The 15,167-nt window shown below is 37.6% G+C and overlaps 3 protein-coding genes across 3 annotated transcripts in view; all 3 read left to right on the top strand.

The window, feature by feature from the left end:
* Positions 1 to 5,469, top strand: part of CBG01714 — a gene marked incomplete at both ends in the record, with an annotated part of 9,239 nt that extends 3,770 nt beyond the window's left edge. The window contains 4 exons of the mRNA XM_002634107.1: positions 2,459 to 2,619; positions 3,785 to 3,892; positions 4,047 to 4,653; positions 5,384 to 5,469. Of these exons, the coding sequence (XP_002634153.1) occupies positions 2,459 to 2,619; positions 3,785 to 3,892; positions 4,047 to 4,653; positions 5,384 to 5,469 (962 nt within the window). The remainder of the gene's footprint in view (positions 1 to 2,458; positions 2,620 to 3,784; positions 3,893 to 4,046; positions 4,654 to 5,383) is intronic.
* Positions 5,470 to 8,705: 3,236 nt separating this feature from the next.
* CBG01713 lies at positions 8,706 to 13,459 on the top strand (the record flags this gene model as incomplete). Its single annotated transcript, XM_002634106.1, has 6 exons — positions 8,706 to 8,763; positions 11,722 to 11,835; positions 11,885 to 12,004; positions 12,057 to 12,189; positions 12,235 to 12,358; positions 13,355 to 13,459. The coding sequence occupies 6 exons, from the start codon at positions 8,706 to 8,708 to the stop codon at positions 13,457 to 13,459; spliced, it is 654 nt and encodes a 217-aa protein (XP_002634152.1).
* Positions 13,460 to 13,969: 510 nt separating this feature from the next.
* Cbr-col-110 lies at positions 13,970 to 15,060 on the top strand (the record flags this gene model as incomplete). Its single annotated transcript, XM_002634105.1, has 4 exons — positions 13,970 to 14,134; positions 14,203 to 14,323; positions 14,371 to 14,950; positions 15,000 to 15,060. The coding sequence occupies 4 exons, from the start codon at positions 13,970 to 13,972 to the stop codon at positions 15,058 to 15,060; spliced, it is 927 nt and encodes a 308-aa protein (XP_002634151.1).
* Positions 15,061 to 15,167: the final 107 nt, after the last annotated feature.

Below are 15,167 nucleotides of genomic sequence, written 5' to 3' on the forward strand. Positions count from 1 at the left end.
TCATTCGCGGTCGGATCGGATACGGAGCTCGCGAACGGACAGAATACGGAGAAACCCGCAATAAGGTGATGTGTTTTGCTGGAAACGGTTCGCGCACGGTCCGCATACGATTCCTATTTCAACCGCGCGCGAACGCGGAGAGTCCGTAACGGGTCCGTTCGCAGTTTACCTGTGGAAAAATGCTACCTTTTCCCTGAAATTTTTTCAAAGTAATATTGCGAAAATACAGAGTTTTGGGAAAATTTTGGTACAAAGGAGAATTTTGGTCAGAGCCCCTCTTTAAGTTTTTTCTCCCTATTTTTTTTTTGAATTTTTCTGAACTATCCCATTCTTTTCATGATACATCGAGCACTGAAACTTATATTCTCATAATAAGGCTTCCAATGATATTAAGCTTTGTATGAATCATAGATGTAGAACTTTCAGAACTCAACATCCCCTGAGATGTTCCTTTGAGCACATCCGTAGTCACTGATTAAATTCAGTAAACATGATTTCATTATATTCCAATTTATCATTATACATCTGATCTGGATCCATCTAAGCATGTAAAAATCAACATCTGGCAAACCCGAATTTTTTCATTCACCCGTTGACAAATCCTCTACTCATTTTTCAGCAACATTCCTCTCTTGCTTCTTTTTTCATTTCCTTTCCTCAAGGTTCTTCCTGTCCAACAAAATATGTAACCAAATCGCCATTGGGCTCCCAATATTCTTCTTCAGACTGGTTTCTAATTTCATAAAAGACACCCGATAATAATAGAAACTGCACCATTTATGTACAACGAGAACGAAAAAGAAAACACACTCTTCTCTATATTTCACTTTTTTTTTCGAAACGAAAAAAAAATCGTTATCCGGTATCGAGTGTTCAGCTATCAACACAACACAAAAAACAGAGTGTGTTGATCAGCACTTGTCAACGTGTTCCTAATTCGCGCACTTTTTGTTTGCTCACGGATATCTGTGTTCAAAGCTGGATTTTTTGGGGGAAAGAAAGAAAATTGAACCAATTTTAAAGCTATATTTTTTGTCCCTCTTATGTGCCTTTCATTCTTTTTTTCGAACCCAAGAAATGATATCACTATATTCTATGAATATGGGATGATTTACTATAGGACGAGTACTTCTGTATAGTCTATTTTAAGAACATCTTCTTCTTCTCATATTGAAGTGAGAGGAATCACTCTTCCTTACTCTCTTAAAATGGATACAGTTTCCTAGCCTCGTAGTCCTATGTTAAAAAATGTACCGTCTTTTCACGGTCTCTCAGCGTGAAAATTTTTGGAAAAATTGAAAAACCCGAAAAAGTTTTTCAAAGCTCCATATCTTGCTTGATAGTTTGAGATGAATGTTGAAACGTATTACACACAATCTCGGATATGATTTCTATCATCCGTAAAAAAGTTTCTGAAAATACTCATGTTTGAATGTTTTTGAGACGTTCTTAACAATTCATCCAGTTTTCCAATTAAATTTTGCAAAATAGCACTGAGAAAAAGTAGCGTGAGAGATGAAGAGACGCAGAGACATTTTTTCTCAAGTTTTTTAATCAAAAATTTTCACGCTGGGAGACCGTGTCTATTACATATACCGTGAAACCTGTAATACGAGGCCCAATCTCTGTCAAGTTTGAGCTAATTTATCTGGACTCCTATGCAAGATATAAAAAAATATAATGTGTTATTATGATGAACAATTTATCAGTTGACAGCTTTCTTATACCTTTGGCAGAAACCGAGATAATTTGTCCCAAGGTTATGATTAGGTTGAAAACGGGTTAACCTAGAAAATGATGAAATACGGTAAGAAGTACTATGTACTTGTTCGTTTGGTCTGAAAATTTACCTCATTTGGTATATATCTTGTTTATTCCAGATTAGGGGTATCCATTCAATATACTCTTCATCTTTCCTGTCTCCTTTTCCATAAAAATACTATCAGCTTTCTTTGGAAAACATTAAAGACATTTTTTGAAAATTTTATTTGAAGCACTTTTCAAGTTCATAATAACGCCATATACTTGCACTATGAGCTCAATTATCTCGATTACTATAAGAGATATCAAAAATATGTCTACTAATAAAATTTTGGAGATATTATGACAAACATTTTATCAGTTGACAATTTTTCGATATCTCACACGGAAATTGAGATAATCAAGCTCAAAGTGCCAGTGTCTTCCTTTTAGAATTTTTACGGTATTTTCCGTACAAAGTAAAAAACATTCCGTTTTGATGTGAATCCCTGGTCTTTCCTCATTTCAAAGCTTTGTTTTTTGTTTCTAGGAAGAACTCTTTCCGCTTTTTTTGTGCCATTCTCATCAGTCAGTTTACAAGTGTCAACTCATTTCGTCTCAAGTGTCCCCGAGAGTGTCAGTGTCTTTCTTCAAAACCTCCTGTTGCCTGGAGACATCGCTCTTGTATTTTTGACCTTGTATCTTTTTGATTTTTCAGAATCTTCAACCTCATCTTACGGCACAATGAGCACAACGTCTTCAATTGAGTCGTCTCCAATCGAGCAGGCAACTTCACGATCAGCCAGACGGAAATGGCATTCCGCGATGAGATTTATTCAAGGAGTTCAGAGATTCAAAACTCCAGTTATGTCACATAAAGTAAGTAGCGGGGGATACTGTAGATGCGCGAAAAAAGATCATAGATCTCACAATCAGGAAATGTTAAAGGTGGTATCTAGACGTTCATAATGGATATAATCCTAGTCAGACAGCCATAAACCAGGTCGGATTCAGGTCAACAAAAGCAGGTCAATATGAAATTAATCTTGTATGTCAGGGAATTTTTTCGAATAAAGATTCTAGTTTCCACCGAATGGAGTGTGCAAAGTCCACAGACTTTTTTTCCAGTTGATGAATGTATAATGACTATTTTAGCATAATTAATGTGATTCACCATTCTGGAAGATTTTATTTTTGTGCTTCCCAGCAGAGATGTCCGGAATGACTTTTTGCAAAAGTACTCGGAATACATTTTCTCGGGATCCGGAATTCGGAACATCTCAAATGTGTAGAAAATTTAAAAAAAAAACAAATATGAAGCTTCATTTTTGCATCATATGCAGCTGAAGTTTGAAAGCAACTTTTCGTGGCAGAGGAGTCTTGCAGATCAAGGCATTTTATGAAAATCGGGAATAAAATACATTTCTCGGAAACAGGAATTCGGAATCCAAAAGTTTCCGAGCCGAAAAAACATAATCAACCATCGTTAGCACTTTTCCTGCTCTCTTGTAGACCACACATTTCAGCAGACAACATTTTTTTTTCGAAACCATCAATTTTACAAACGACCAACAATAAAATTTTGGTCGTCAAAAAGTCACTAGACTCCATTTTTAAGAGCATCCATTCTGGAATAGTCTGTGGAAAAACAAGATATGTCATGGTTAATCCTGAAGATATTCATTTCCTTCGTCTTCTTCTTCTTCTTTTGTCCATGGAAGATTAATTTCTTTTCATTGTTCAGATAGGGTGACGAAAGTGAGAAATTCGGGTTTTGTTATTCTTTAAAACGGTGCGAAAAAATAAGAGAAAAATGCTCACGAGTTGGAAGAAGAATTAGTAGATTTGAGTTGGTGCAAATTCAACGAGATTTTGATTGGCAGGTACCCGAAAACTAATTTTCTGGTGGTTGGAAGGGAGTGGGAGTGTGAATTTGGAAGTGCGAGAATTCTGAATGATGAATTTACATAGAAAACGTTTGGTGACCCAGTTGTCCTCTCTCTATTATTAGATGAATTGCCCTTTATCTTTAATGAAATTGTAGCATCTTGTTGTTGACGAAGAAGCTCAGCGGGAAAAAACAAGAATAAGAAGAAGAAGAAGGCGATATACTAAAAGACGAAGACGAGAAGATATGAAGATGAGATGGGTGGTGAGAGTTCTGTTGAATTATACCGCCAATAGTCACCGTGGGAAAGAAGAAAGTCTCCATTTTTTACTTTTGCAGTGTTTCATCAACAATCCTCTCTCTCCCTCTCTCTTGAAACAAAAAGAACTCGTACACGTCTTCGTCTTCTTATTCTTAGCCGCGGCTGCCTGGCGGCCACGAAGCCACACCCCAGCTCCGGGAGCACACCCCTTCACTCACGATGTGCTCGCGCCGTGGACGTCGTCTCAGTCTTCCCCAAACGCCCATGGCTACACCGGCGAATCCGACGACGCCTGGCGTTATGAATGGTCATCCGTTTGCATCTCGTCCACACTACGAAAGAAGGCAACTTCCGTCAATGCAACATACTCTTCGTCATAATCATTCAATGGGTTCCCTGATGGGAAATCGAGAAGTTCCTCCTCGTGAGATTCATCCAGAATCCTACCATAACCCACACGCTCGATTCTCTCAACCAGATATTCATTCTGCTATCTATCGTCCACATAACTATTATTCTCCACCAATTTCTTATGGAAGTTCTGGTGGATATTATTCACATCCGTATCAATATCAATCAGGACAAATACTTCCAACTTCTCAACATTCCAGTCCACTCTATATGAGGAGAATGTTGCCAACACCTAATAAAAGCAGTGGGGGAATCGCGCGAAAACTTCTGAAGAGATGTACTAATCCAGATTTGATGAGGTTACAGAGAACTACCGAAATCCGAGAGCAGTCTGTTGGCAGAACAAGTTGTGGTGAGTCAACCCTTTTCAATTTTGAAGTTTTTTTTTTGAAAACCGGAAGTTATTTTTGAACACAAAAAGTGGGTTTCTGAAAAGTCTGAAACATGTGAGATTCGTTTAACAACCCGTAAAACCTGTAATACAAGGGTCCCCATACTGTAAAGTTTGAGCTAATTTCTCTCGGCTCCTATTCAAGACATCAAACGTGTGTCAACTGATAAAATGTCTGTGATAACATGATAAGCAATTTATCAGTTGACATATGTCTCAAATATTTGACAGGAATCAAGATAAATTGATTAAAAGTTGAAAGCTATAGCTATATGGGGCGCTTATGTTACAGACCTATTTTTTTATGAATATAAGATAATATAGGTCACACCTGACTCTCTCAGCTTTTCATTCTTCTCTATAACAACATTTAAATCTTCTGAAAATCTTCTACAAGTCATCCTTCTTTCTAGATCATCTCTCCGTCTTATTTTTAAAATTTTTTATAAATATAGGATTTGACCTGCTTCCCCCGTACAAATTTTGAAATGGACTCGTCAACTGAATGTCACCATGTTTTCATGAACTCGTTGTCGAAACAGATCCACTTGAAATGTGCAGCACATTTCAAAATTTTTAGGGGACAGAAAACATCAACATCAAAAGTTGTGTTGCCTTTTTTAGGCTTTCAGCATTTTGAGTTGTATACATTTTTCTTTTCTTTTCTCGCTTTTTTCCGTTCCCAATTCAGATGTACGAGAATGCAAAAAAGTGCAATTCATCTGTTTTTGCATAGTCTCTATTCTGAATTCACTGATCTGGAAAATCGAAGAGTGAAAAGAAAATTGGATGTGTGAGCAAAGGGTGCAAGAATGCATTTTTCTTCGCGGGTGTGGACAACTTGATTCTTGATAGTATTCTTTTATTACGGGGGGAAAGGAAACTTAAAAAATTGGAACATTATAATGGAAGAGTCCGCATAGGGTTCGAACTTCTGTGGTATGCTGTTGCGCTCTTTTGAAAAAGTGGCGTGGCGAAGTTTTAGGTTGTTAAAAATTGAAATTTCTCGCAATTTTTAGTTGATTGGACACCTCAAAGGTAAACATAAAAATTAATTTTTCACGGGCCTAAAACTTTGCCGTGGCACCTTCTCATTAGAGCACAACAGCATACCACAGCAGATCGAACCCTGTGAGTAGGCCGTTCGTTTTCCAAATGAACACATCACTGGAAAACAGGAAATGAATGAAAAAACGAAGGAAAGGAGTAGAAAACAAGAAAAACAACATCTTATTTTATATATCCCATATATGTCTCATTTTCGTCCTCAAAAGTCGTCATTTTGTCTATCTGATTATGTTCATTTTCCAGTCGATCAGTGATGTTCTGGATGCCTTCAGGGGTTCTTTATGCCTTCTTCAGAATAAATCTCCTTCTTCTTTCTATTGATAAGGTGGTTCTCGGTGGGTTCCCATGTAATTCGATCTTTCGTCCTTTCCTCTCTTCCTTTTCTGCTCAAAAAAAACCCAATGTTTGTGAGTCTCAACTGGAAGGCAAAAATTGTTTCCTCGATTCACTCTTTTTCTTCCTTTCTCGTTTTCTCTCTAAGCGGCCAATCGAATAAGAAGAATAATTAACTGGGTCCTTCAGCTCTCAGGCGCCAGTGTGCGCATAATCATTAGCTGGCATGCAAGAAGAGAGGGAGGGCACGTGACTCCAAAAAAAAATGACTAACCGCTTCTGGAAGGAAGTACAGTACGATTTCGGACGGAAATGGAGAAGGAAATGGGGGTGAGGAGAAGGAAAATATAATGGAAAATATTTTTCGTGTTCTATTGGAGGGGGTTTTCATCAAAGGAAGATACAAAAGCAAAGGAAGATACAAAATACAGAAGATGGAAAATATATGAAAGGAGCAGCAGATATCAGATTTTTTTTTTGAGTTACGAAAAGATTTATATCACGAGTATTTACCCATATTTTACATATTTTTTCATCTTCACATTCAGCCAGTTTGAATTCCGAAAATCATTCATAACGGATATCTTTACATTACCCATTAATCTAGAAATTCAATCGTGATAACAAAACATCTGAAAAGTTGGTTTTGAAAATAAAATAACGTTGAGAATCTAATCTAGGCACTGGAAATGTTAACTTTTAAAAAGAATATTTGTCAAATCCTACAAAAAAGATGTTGCTTGTTTTTTTTTACTTAGAACAGTTTTTGTTCCATAATCCTTTGTAGTTTTCTCATTTCCGACATCGGATATCTTTGATTTTTTAAAAAGCCTCAAAAATCTATTTTTAAACATTGTTTATTTTGGATTAAGCGATCCATAAATAGTTCCTTCCACAAGTTTTTTGGCATTTTCTAGGAAAGAATCCAGGAGAAAAAAAAGTACAGTTTTCATTCCGGTAAAAATGCAAAAAATAGATGAGATCGGGAGGAACTGTACGCAACCACCTATTTACTTTCAAGTACATTTTCGAGGGTGGGAAGTTTAAAAAAAAAGCATTATTGGAAAAAGGTTATTTTTTTTAAATTCTAAATTTATTCAAAGGACCAGAGCTCAGCAATAAAACAGTTTTACATAGAATAATGATGTCATGAATTGTTTCACCTGCCCCTGAAAATCAATTAATTCAAACTTTACTTTTTAGAAGCACTTTCTTTTTTTCGCCTCCGCGTCACTTCGAAACAAGTAATTTCGAAACCGGCCATTTCGAGACCGAGATACAGCCGAATGGATAATTTCCAGGATAACCATCTTTAGAGTTTTCAAATTTGCATTTTTCTGATAGAACACATTCTGAAATCCGAAAATTCAAAAAAAAAAGAAAAAAATTATTCGTAGTCAAGAGAGTAGTAGAAAATTGGAAAGATTTTTCCGCATTGACAAAAAAATACACAGATGTTTTCTAGTGTGGCGTCAATAAATGAGGAAAGAAGAGATGAGTTGAATGTAGATGAAGGAAAAAAGATCCTGCCAGAAATAGAAAAATGATAGCACAAAGATTAGAATATTCCTGAATCTGAATATATTCACAAAATAACTTATACCTTAGAGGTCTGGTAATTAACTTTTTTTTTGAATTGTTCGGATTATTTTGAATCCTTTTAGATTATCGTACCACAACCGAAATATCTCTTTTGAATTCTGAAAACAATGCGTTTTATTTCCAAGAATTCTTAAACTTGGAGTACATTGTAATTCAAAGAAAGTTTATTGTTTCTGAATGTACCTGGAAATATTTTCCCATTAGATCCAACTCTATTTTTTCCCATTTTTTTCAGTTATCAGAATGAGTACATCCACTTCTAAATATCACTATTTGTTTTCCATTTTCATCTGTCTTCAGTTAACAATAACATATCCTTAACGAAAGCGTCGCTTTGCCTAATCTGCCCTTTCTACAATATCTACCGATTAGAATAATTTCTTCCATACATTACTTTGACATTTTCTTTTTTCTTCCTTTTATCAGTTGAAGATTATCATATTGTTTCCTAGTTTATCATGATTAAATCAGTTGGAATCGGAAATCAGAAGAAGCGAAGAACAGAAGAAAGAGTAGTGATTACCGGAAGACCACCAAGAAGATTTAGTAAGGATGTCTGCATGGTGAAACTAAATTTTTGGAATTTCGAAATTCAAGTTCCAGGGCTCAAAGAACTAGAAGTCTTACATCTTCGTTCAATTTTATGTGCTTGTTCTAGTTCAATGTTCTAGATCAATGTGATTTCACTGGTTTCATACTTTGAAGAAACCCAAAGAAACCCAAAAAAAAACTCCAAAAATCATGAAATCCTTTTTTCAATAACCAAGAAATTTCCAGAATCCGCGATTGTAGACCCAGTGTACTTGGCTTTGAAACAAGCCACTGGAAGATACTCTCGTCGTGGATCCACCAATTTTGAATCGGCATCTCCCAGCCCACGAAACCTGTCGCAAGTATCACTTCAGGTAAATATTTATGTCTACAGACGGGGTCTCTATAGTATTCCTGTTCCTACTCTTCAGGGAATTAATTATAAAATGTATTGTTTACAGGATTCTGGTTACGTCGAGATGGGATCCTCGAAGGCTAACCCACTGCTTGGCTCGACTCCACAACTTGACAACGCCGGTTAGTTTCTGCCTTTCCATTTTTCCTCTTCACCTGCGTTTTTATAAATATGATAAATCGAATTTCGGGCAGCAGCACCGGAAAACGCTAGAAAACTTTTCATTTTTCTCTCAATATCTCGATTACCCAGCCGACTTTTTCCGTTCCATTCACTTTTATTCACCTAAAACCCCTCTTCTTCTTCTTCTTCTTCTTCTTCTACTTTCGGACCAATAAAAAGTGAACACGGAAAAGGAAGCACTTAGACTCGCGAGGGCGTCTTTTTTCTTCTTCCTCCGATTTCTTCACCGAGAATTGTTCTTTTTTGGAAACCATTTTGCAGAGAGCCCATGTTGATGAAATGAAGAACCTTCCTCATGGGTTCGCTCAGATATGGGCGCATCCATTTGTGAGGTCCATTTAAAAGTCGTGGGTGTTTGACAGTTGTTCATTTAGGAACTCCCGATTTATCTAGCTTGCTCACTCTCTGGCGTGGCACAATATGCCGATATATGCCTACAAAAATTGTTCGACTAGGAAAAAAGCACCCTTACTCATAGGGTGCCAGTCGGCGTTCTGTTCCTCCGAAAATGCTTGTTCCTCACGTAGCATAGACTACAGATTCATGAGAATACTCTTCATGAATGGGAAGAATATGCTCTCAATATTTCCAAAGTTCGAAAGTTTTGAAATAAGCAATTAGAAAAGAAGTTTGAAATTTTCAAAAAGTATAAGATTTCATAACTATTATGATTCTTCCAAATCTTACTACTAGCCAGATTTCATAAGATAATTGGTCCACAAAAGCCGAATAATATTCTCTTCCGTGGGCGCTCCTGTAGCTTTTGATGAAATGAAAAACAAAAACAAAAACTTTTCCCCATTTTTTATCATTAAAAAATCTTTGCCGAAAAAAAACCAGATCAAAACATTTTTTCAGGAAAACAAAAAATGATTTTGAGAAAAGAAAATTAGCAATCTGAAAACAGTGAAAACTTTTCCTGGTTTTCTAATAGTATAAAACCGTTAATACCGTAACAACTCTAATAGAAAGCCACCATAACTGTTAATTTTGAGCCCATATTTCTCGGTTCCCGTAAATGATATAAAAAAGTGATCAACGGACAAAATGCTTATCATAATATCACCAACATTTTATCAGTTGACCAATTTTTTGAATCTTTGACAAGAATCAAGAAAAATTGACTCAAAGTTTGGACCCTTCTATCACAGTTTTTGAGGTAGTTTCTCTGCAAACTTGAAATCAGATTTTGATATCCACTCAAGGAACATAGTTCGTACTCAAAATGTTCCTTTTCAGTTTCCCATGCCCTTATCAATAATAGAATCCAGGTGGTAATTTTTCTCTGACTCATTGTCCACACTATCCACCCTCGTTTTCATGCTCTGCGCGGACTCGCAAAGACCTGTCAAAAAAAGAAAAGATCAAGTTCAAACAGCGAGAATTTCGAAATGTTTGGTTTTCCACCTCTTACCAAGGACCCTATGTAGGGTTAGTGTTGCCAAGGGAGCCCAACCATCCACACCTTTTCTCTCTTCCCCACCCTCACTTCTTATTCTTCTTTCGTGATTCATTCTTCTTCTTCGCTATGTGCATCTCCACTTATTTTTTGTACAAAGAACTTCAAGGTAGGTAGGTGAAGAGGGCGTTTCAGATGAAGAATCAAGTGGATTTCCTGGTCATTAATTCTGAAACGTTATTGTCTCTCTTACTATGTGAATAAGACGAAAGAGCCTTTTTGCGATTTTTCTTTTTTTTTTTGAAGTTTTCCGAAACTTGTTTTTGCAAAAATGTTCTTTTAAGCTTTTCGAATACCGTAGTCCCTTCCGCGTGGGATTCCCCAAAAAAGTAATTGCCGGAATTCGAATATTAAGATCTCTTCTTAACATTGTTTGACAGATAGAACCACCCACATAAGTGGTCCGATAATCGGAAAAATCGGGTTGATATCATTCATTCCTCGCCATTCTTTTCTTTTGTGCGTTAGTTGGGTTTTTCAAGAACTGCAGTTCATATTCAGAGTTTACTAGTTTTTGAACATTCTAACATCTTCTATGGCTACAGAGGGTGAGACTGTTTCTCAAACTGATTTTGGGGGTTGTAGACCTCGGCAAGCTTTCGGGGCATGCCACCTATGAGCTAGGGGCTCAGGGGACAATCTAAACGGGGTCCCCTTCTGTGCTCTTGCGTGCTAAAATGTTGCTGAGACTTCATTCAAAACCATTAAAGGTAGATTGTGACTTTCGGTCTGGTAATCGAATGAAACTAAATGATATCATATTCCTGATTAACGTTTCCCACACCTGGATAGAGGATATTTTAGATTTTATAGAAAAATTTTGCAACTTCGTTCTGAAGCTATATGTTTCTGTGCTCAGCAAACTTTAGAAACATCATTCAGTCATTACAGCAAAATGTCAATTTGCCCTCGTCGTTAATGAGAAATTCGCAGAATCTCTAAACGGATTAGCGATTTCTTTTGGTTTCGTTATCAAAAAAACTTTGAGCTCTCAATCTCTATCATCTTCAAGCCCTATCAGAGAGGCGTGGTCTTCTCTCTTTTGCCCCGCACGTCTTCTATTCACACTCCTTCTCCTCATCTAGCACCCCGTAATCCGTTCTTCTTCTTCTTCTTCTTCTTCTTCTCCAAAGGCTCATCTCCTTCTGCCGGATATCAGCCCCAAAGAAAAGAGGAAGATGCATAAAACTGCAATCCAAGTTCTCGCAGTCCGCAAATTATTAGCTATGCTTTCGGCCAGAAGATCTCTTAGAATGTGTAAGTTTTTTTTATTGGCATTTAATTTTTCGATAAAACACCTGCAACACAGGTGATAATTCCATCACAAACTGATTGAGTTATGGGGGATTGAGAAGTCAATGATTCACTGTGGTTGTTATTCAATTTCACTCCTTTTTCTCCAACGTTTTTCTCTCATTTTATTTCTGAAATTTTTCAGGTCGGTCCGTCGGTCGTCGACGAGCGCCAAAGCTGACCCAACAAATGAAATCATTGTCTTTGGATTGTCAAGACATGCCTCCACGAATCAACCAGAGCACACGGAGCCCAATGAGTGAGCAACATCACTTCAGTACTTTGTACCTAGTGGGAAATAGTTTCAGGATCAAAACTCGCTCCACGTGACTATCGAAAGCCAGGAATCAACGGATCGTCCGATTTTTCAGATGTCGAGAGATCGTGCTCTCCAATTGTGAAGAGCAGACGAAGCAGCTCATCAGCTTGTAAGTGCATTAAGAATCACTTCAATTTGTTTATCTATTTTCTTATTTTCAGTGCATGCTGGTGGCCATATTGTGATCCATGAATACACACCATCCAACGGATCACCATTGGTTCTCGGAGAGAAAGTCCACGTGGTAGACAATGGAGATCCGGACTGGCTTCATGGTTTCCGTCTCAGTGATAGGTATACTTCCGATTGGGATTATAGTCAAATTTCAATGTTTTTCAGAACTGAGCACATGATCACGTTCCCGGCCACATGCGTGGCTCAAATTATGGCTGGTGAGCAAGCGATGCGAATTCAGCAAAATGTATTCGTAGCTGAGCAAAAATTGCGGATGTACAGGGATCAGGTGAGAGTGAAGAAAATAGAAAAAATGGAGAGAAATAGATAGGGAGATTGGCGTCATTCATAAAAAAGAGCTTTGATATTCTATGATAATCAAGTGTTTATCCTTTTTTCATTGCCTTTTTCGCCCACAACTAATCTTGATACCTTTGGATTATGGGATTACAGTGGGTCATCCTTTCGCCAAATGAATAAGAAAACATTCGTTTGAGATTTCCTAAGGTTCTTTTAAGATTTTGATGTAGATCATGACCGAGTGTGGCTCGAAAAACAAGTTAAGGATTTTGTGTGCGACCTACGTCAACTACGAATCAGAGAGGGAGTCGGTGCCAGGATGACTTCCTGATAAAAATGTAGTTTAGAAGTCAAATTCAGTCTGATTTTCGTTCTAAAGATCACTTTATGAATCAACACAATCAGAAGAATTTTTTGAGAACCATGAGACTTTTTCAGTTAATTTTTTACAGAAAAGTATGTATAAAAATAAAGAAAAAAATTCAAAAAAAACCTTTAAAAAACCACATCGAAAAAGCAAAGTGGTATCCGGTGGCTGGTGGCCGAGTAAGAGTTTTCTAGTCTCCGGTCAGCGCGCGAAGCTTTTGGTATCCGAATTTTCCCGGCTTTTTTAAAAACTTCGAACCGGTTTTTCCTAAATTAAATATTTTTTTGATATGTCTGCAAAAATATTTGTTGGAATTTTGAAAAGGAACGAATCCGTAAGAATCCGAAAATTCGAATACAAAAATTTCGGGGACTAGAAAACTCACACTCGACCGCCAGTCACCGGATAACACTAAACTTTTTATATGCAGTTTGTTTCATTTTTGGATTTTTTTGAATTTTTGAACTCTTCAAATGCGAATCTACATACATTTTTGTAAAATGAAGGCTTCAAGAAAAAATCATAACGATTGAATAAATTTAAAAATCAGTTGAAATTTCAAAAACTCAAGAAAATTGAAGATGTGAACTTCCGAAAACTAATACTTGATCTTTGCAGATCGTCTTCGTTCAACCAGATAGCCTGGTGGAAGGAAAAGTGACTGTCCGAACGGAGCACAATGCCCTTGCCTCCTGCCCACTCAGCTACCTTGCTATGATCTAATTTTGTTCATCCTCATGTCACCATCATGACCATTTACTCATATTTGTCACTTCTCGCAATTCTTTTTTTTCTAGTCAGAACTTGTCACCGCCCGTCATGCAACTTCATGAAATCTCTAACCACTTTTTTTGTTCAGTCAACATACATGTCGTCATATCGACTCATTTGTCTCATCCCGTCCCCAAAAGAAACCTATTCAAACTGTTTTTCGAAACCATCTGAATACTGTATTTTTGGACCTTCCTTCGCACTCCTTTACGAACCCATTCCAAGCGTTTATTTTTAAACGTCTTCTTCTTCACCCAAATCTATTCATTTGCAATAATAAAGTCGTTATATTTTTTTAGCTGATACAAATCCAGCCAATATTAACGGACACACACCGAAACACGAAACAATAAAATTGGGTACGATAGATTGAAATCTGCCGGATTTTCGCACTTTTTTGAGGTGACCGTTCTCAATATAAAGTGGACAAGCGGGAAGAGGAAAATGGAACAGAGAACGGAGATGACTTCTTGCAGTCAATATTCTTCTCATTTACGGATACAACGTTTCATTGCCTTCTCCGTTGCCAGCGTGGCTTTCGTTCTGTTAGCTGGAGCAATGGTTACTCTTCCATTGGCTTATCGATACGTTCATCAATTGAGATATTCTCTTGAGAGACAGTTTGTGGTATGTTTGTATCTGACAAGGAATCTGCTATTTTTCAGAACTCGATGCGACAAAAAATTTAATTTCAGGAATGTAACGATGTTGTGAGAACAATCCATACTAGTGTCGATGAGCTTTCCACCATGATTGCCAACTCAAACCACACTAGATCAATTAGAGGAACCAAACCAAGAAGACGTTTTGATGAAGGTTTGTTCTTTTCCTCTGACATTAAAATCATTTATGATATTCTCCAGATGACACAGTTGAAGGAACTTGCGATGGATGTTGTCTACCTGGATCTCCAGGACCAGCTGGACCTCCTGGGCGACATGGACGTCACGGTGCTCCAGGAGCCCCTGGAAAACCAGGAAACCCAGGAGAGCCACCACGAGGACCTTGTGATCCAGCGCACCCAAATCCATGCGATTGTCCAGCTGGAGAACCAGGAGAACCAGGGCCACGTGGACCTCCAGGAAACAATGGATTGCCTGGATTGAAAGGAAGACGAGGAATCGATGGATTGGATGGACGACCTGGAAGACCTGGAAAGACTGGAATCGATGGGATTCCAGGACCTAAAGGAGAGGATGGAAGTGATGGAGAACCAGGAATCATTGACACTTCTGATGTTGGGCCACCAGGAGATGATGGAGAGGAAGGAGAAGCAGGAGAGGCTGGACAACCAGGAAACGATGGAAGAGATGGAAAACCGGGACAAGTTGGACCACCAGGACCACCAGGAAGAGATGGAATTGATGGGGAGAATGGAAACGATGGAGACTTGGGAGAACCAGGAATTCAAGGAAGACCAGGAGAGGAAGGAATCTGTCCAAAGTGAGTATTTAAAAAAATTGTTTTAGTTGATAAAATTTATCACTTTCAGATATTGTGCAATTGATGGAGGTGTCTTTTTCGACAGTGGTTCTGGTCGTCGTAAAGCTTAATATTCTGTTAAATTTTGGAAAATTTGCTTTTTCTCTTTCTCTCTTCCATTGGTGCTTTCTTTTCGAAACGTTAAGTGCAATAAATAGTTATTGGTTTTTATCAAAAA

The sequence above is a fragment of the Caenorhabditis briggsae genome (genome assembly GCF_000004555.2).
Source record: "Caenorhabditis briggsae complete genome, chrIV, whole genome shotgun sequence".
NCBI classification, from domain to species: domain Eukaryota; kingdom Metazoa; phylum Nematoda; class Chromadorea; order Rhabditida; family Rhabditidae; genus Caenorhabditis; species Caenorhabditis briggsae.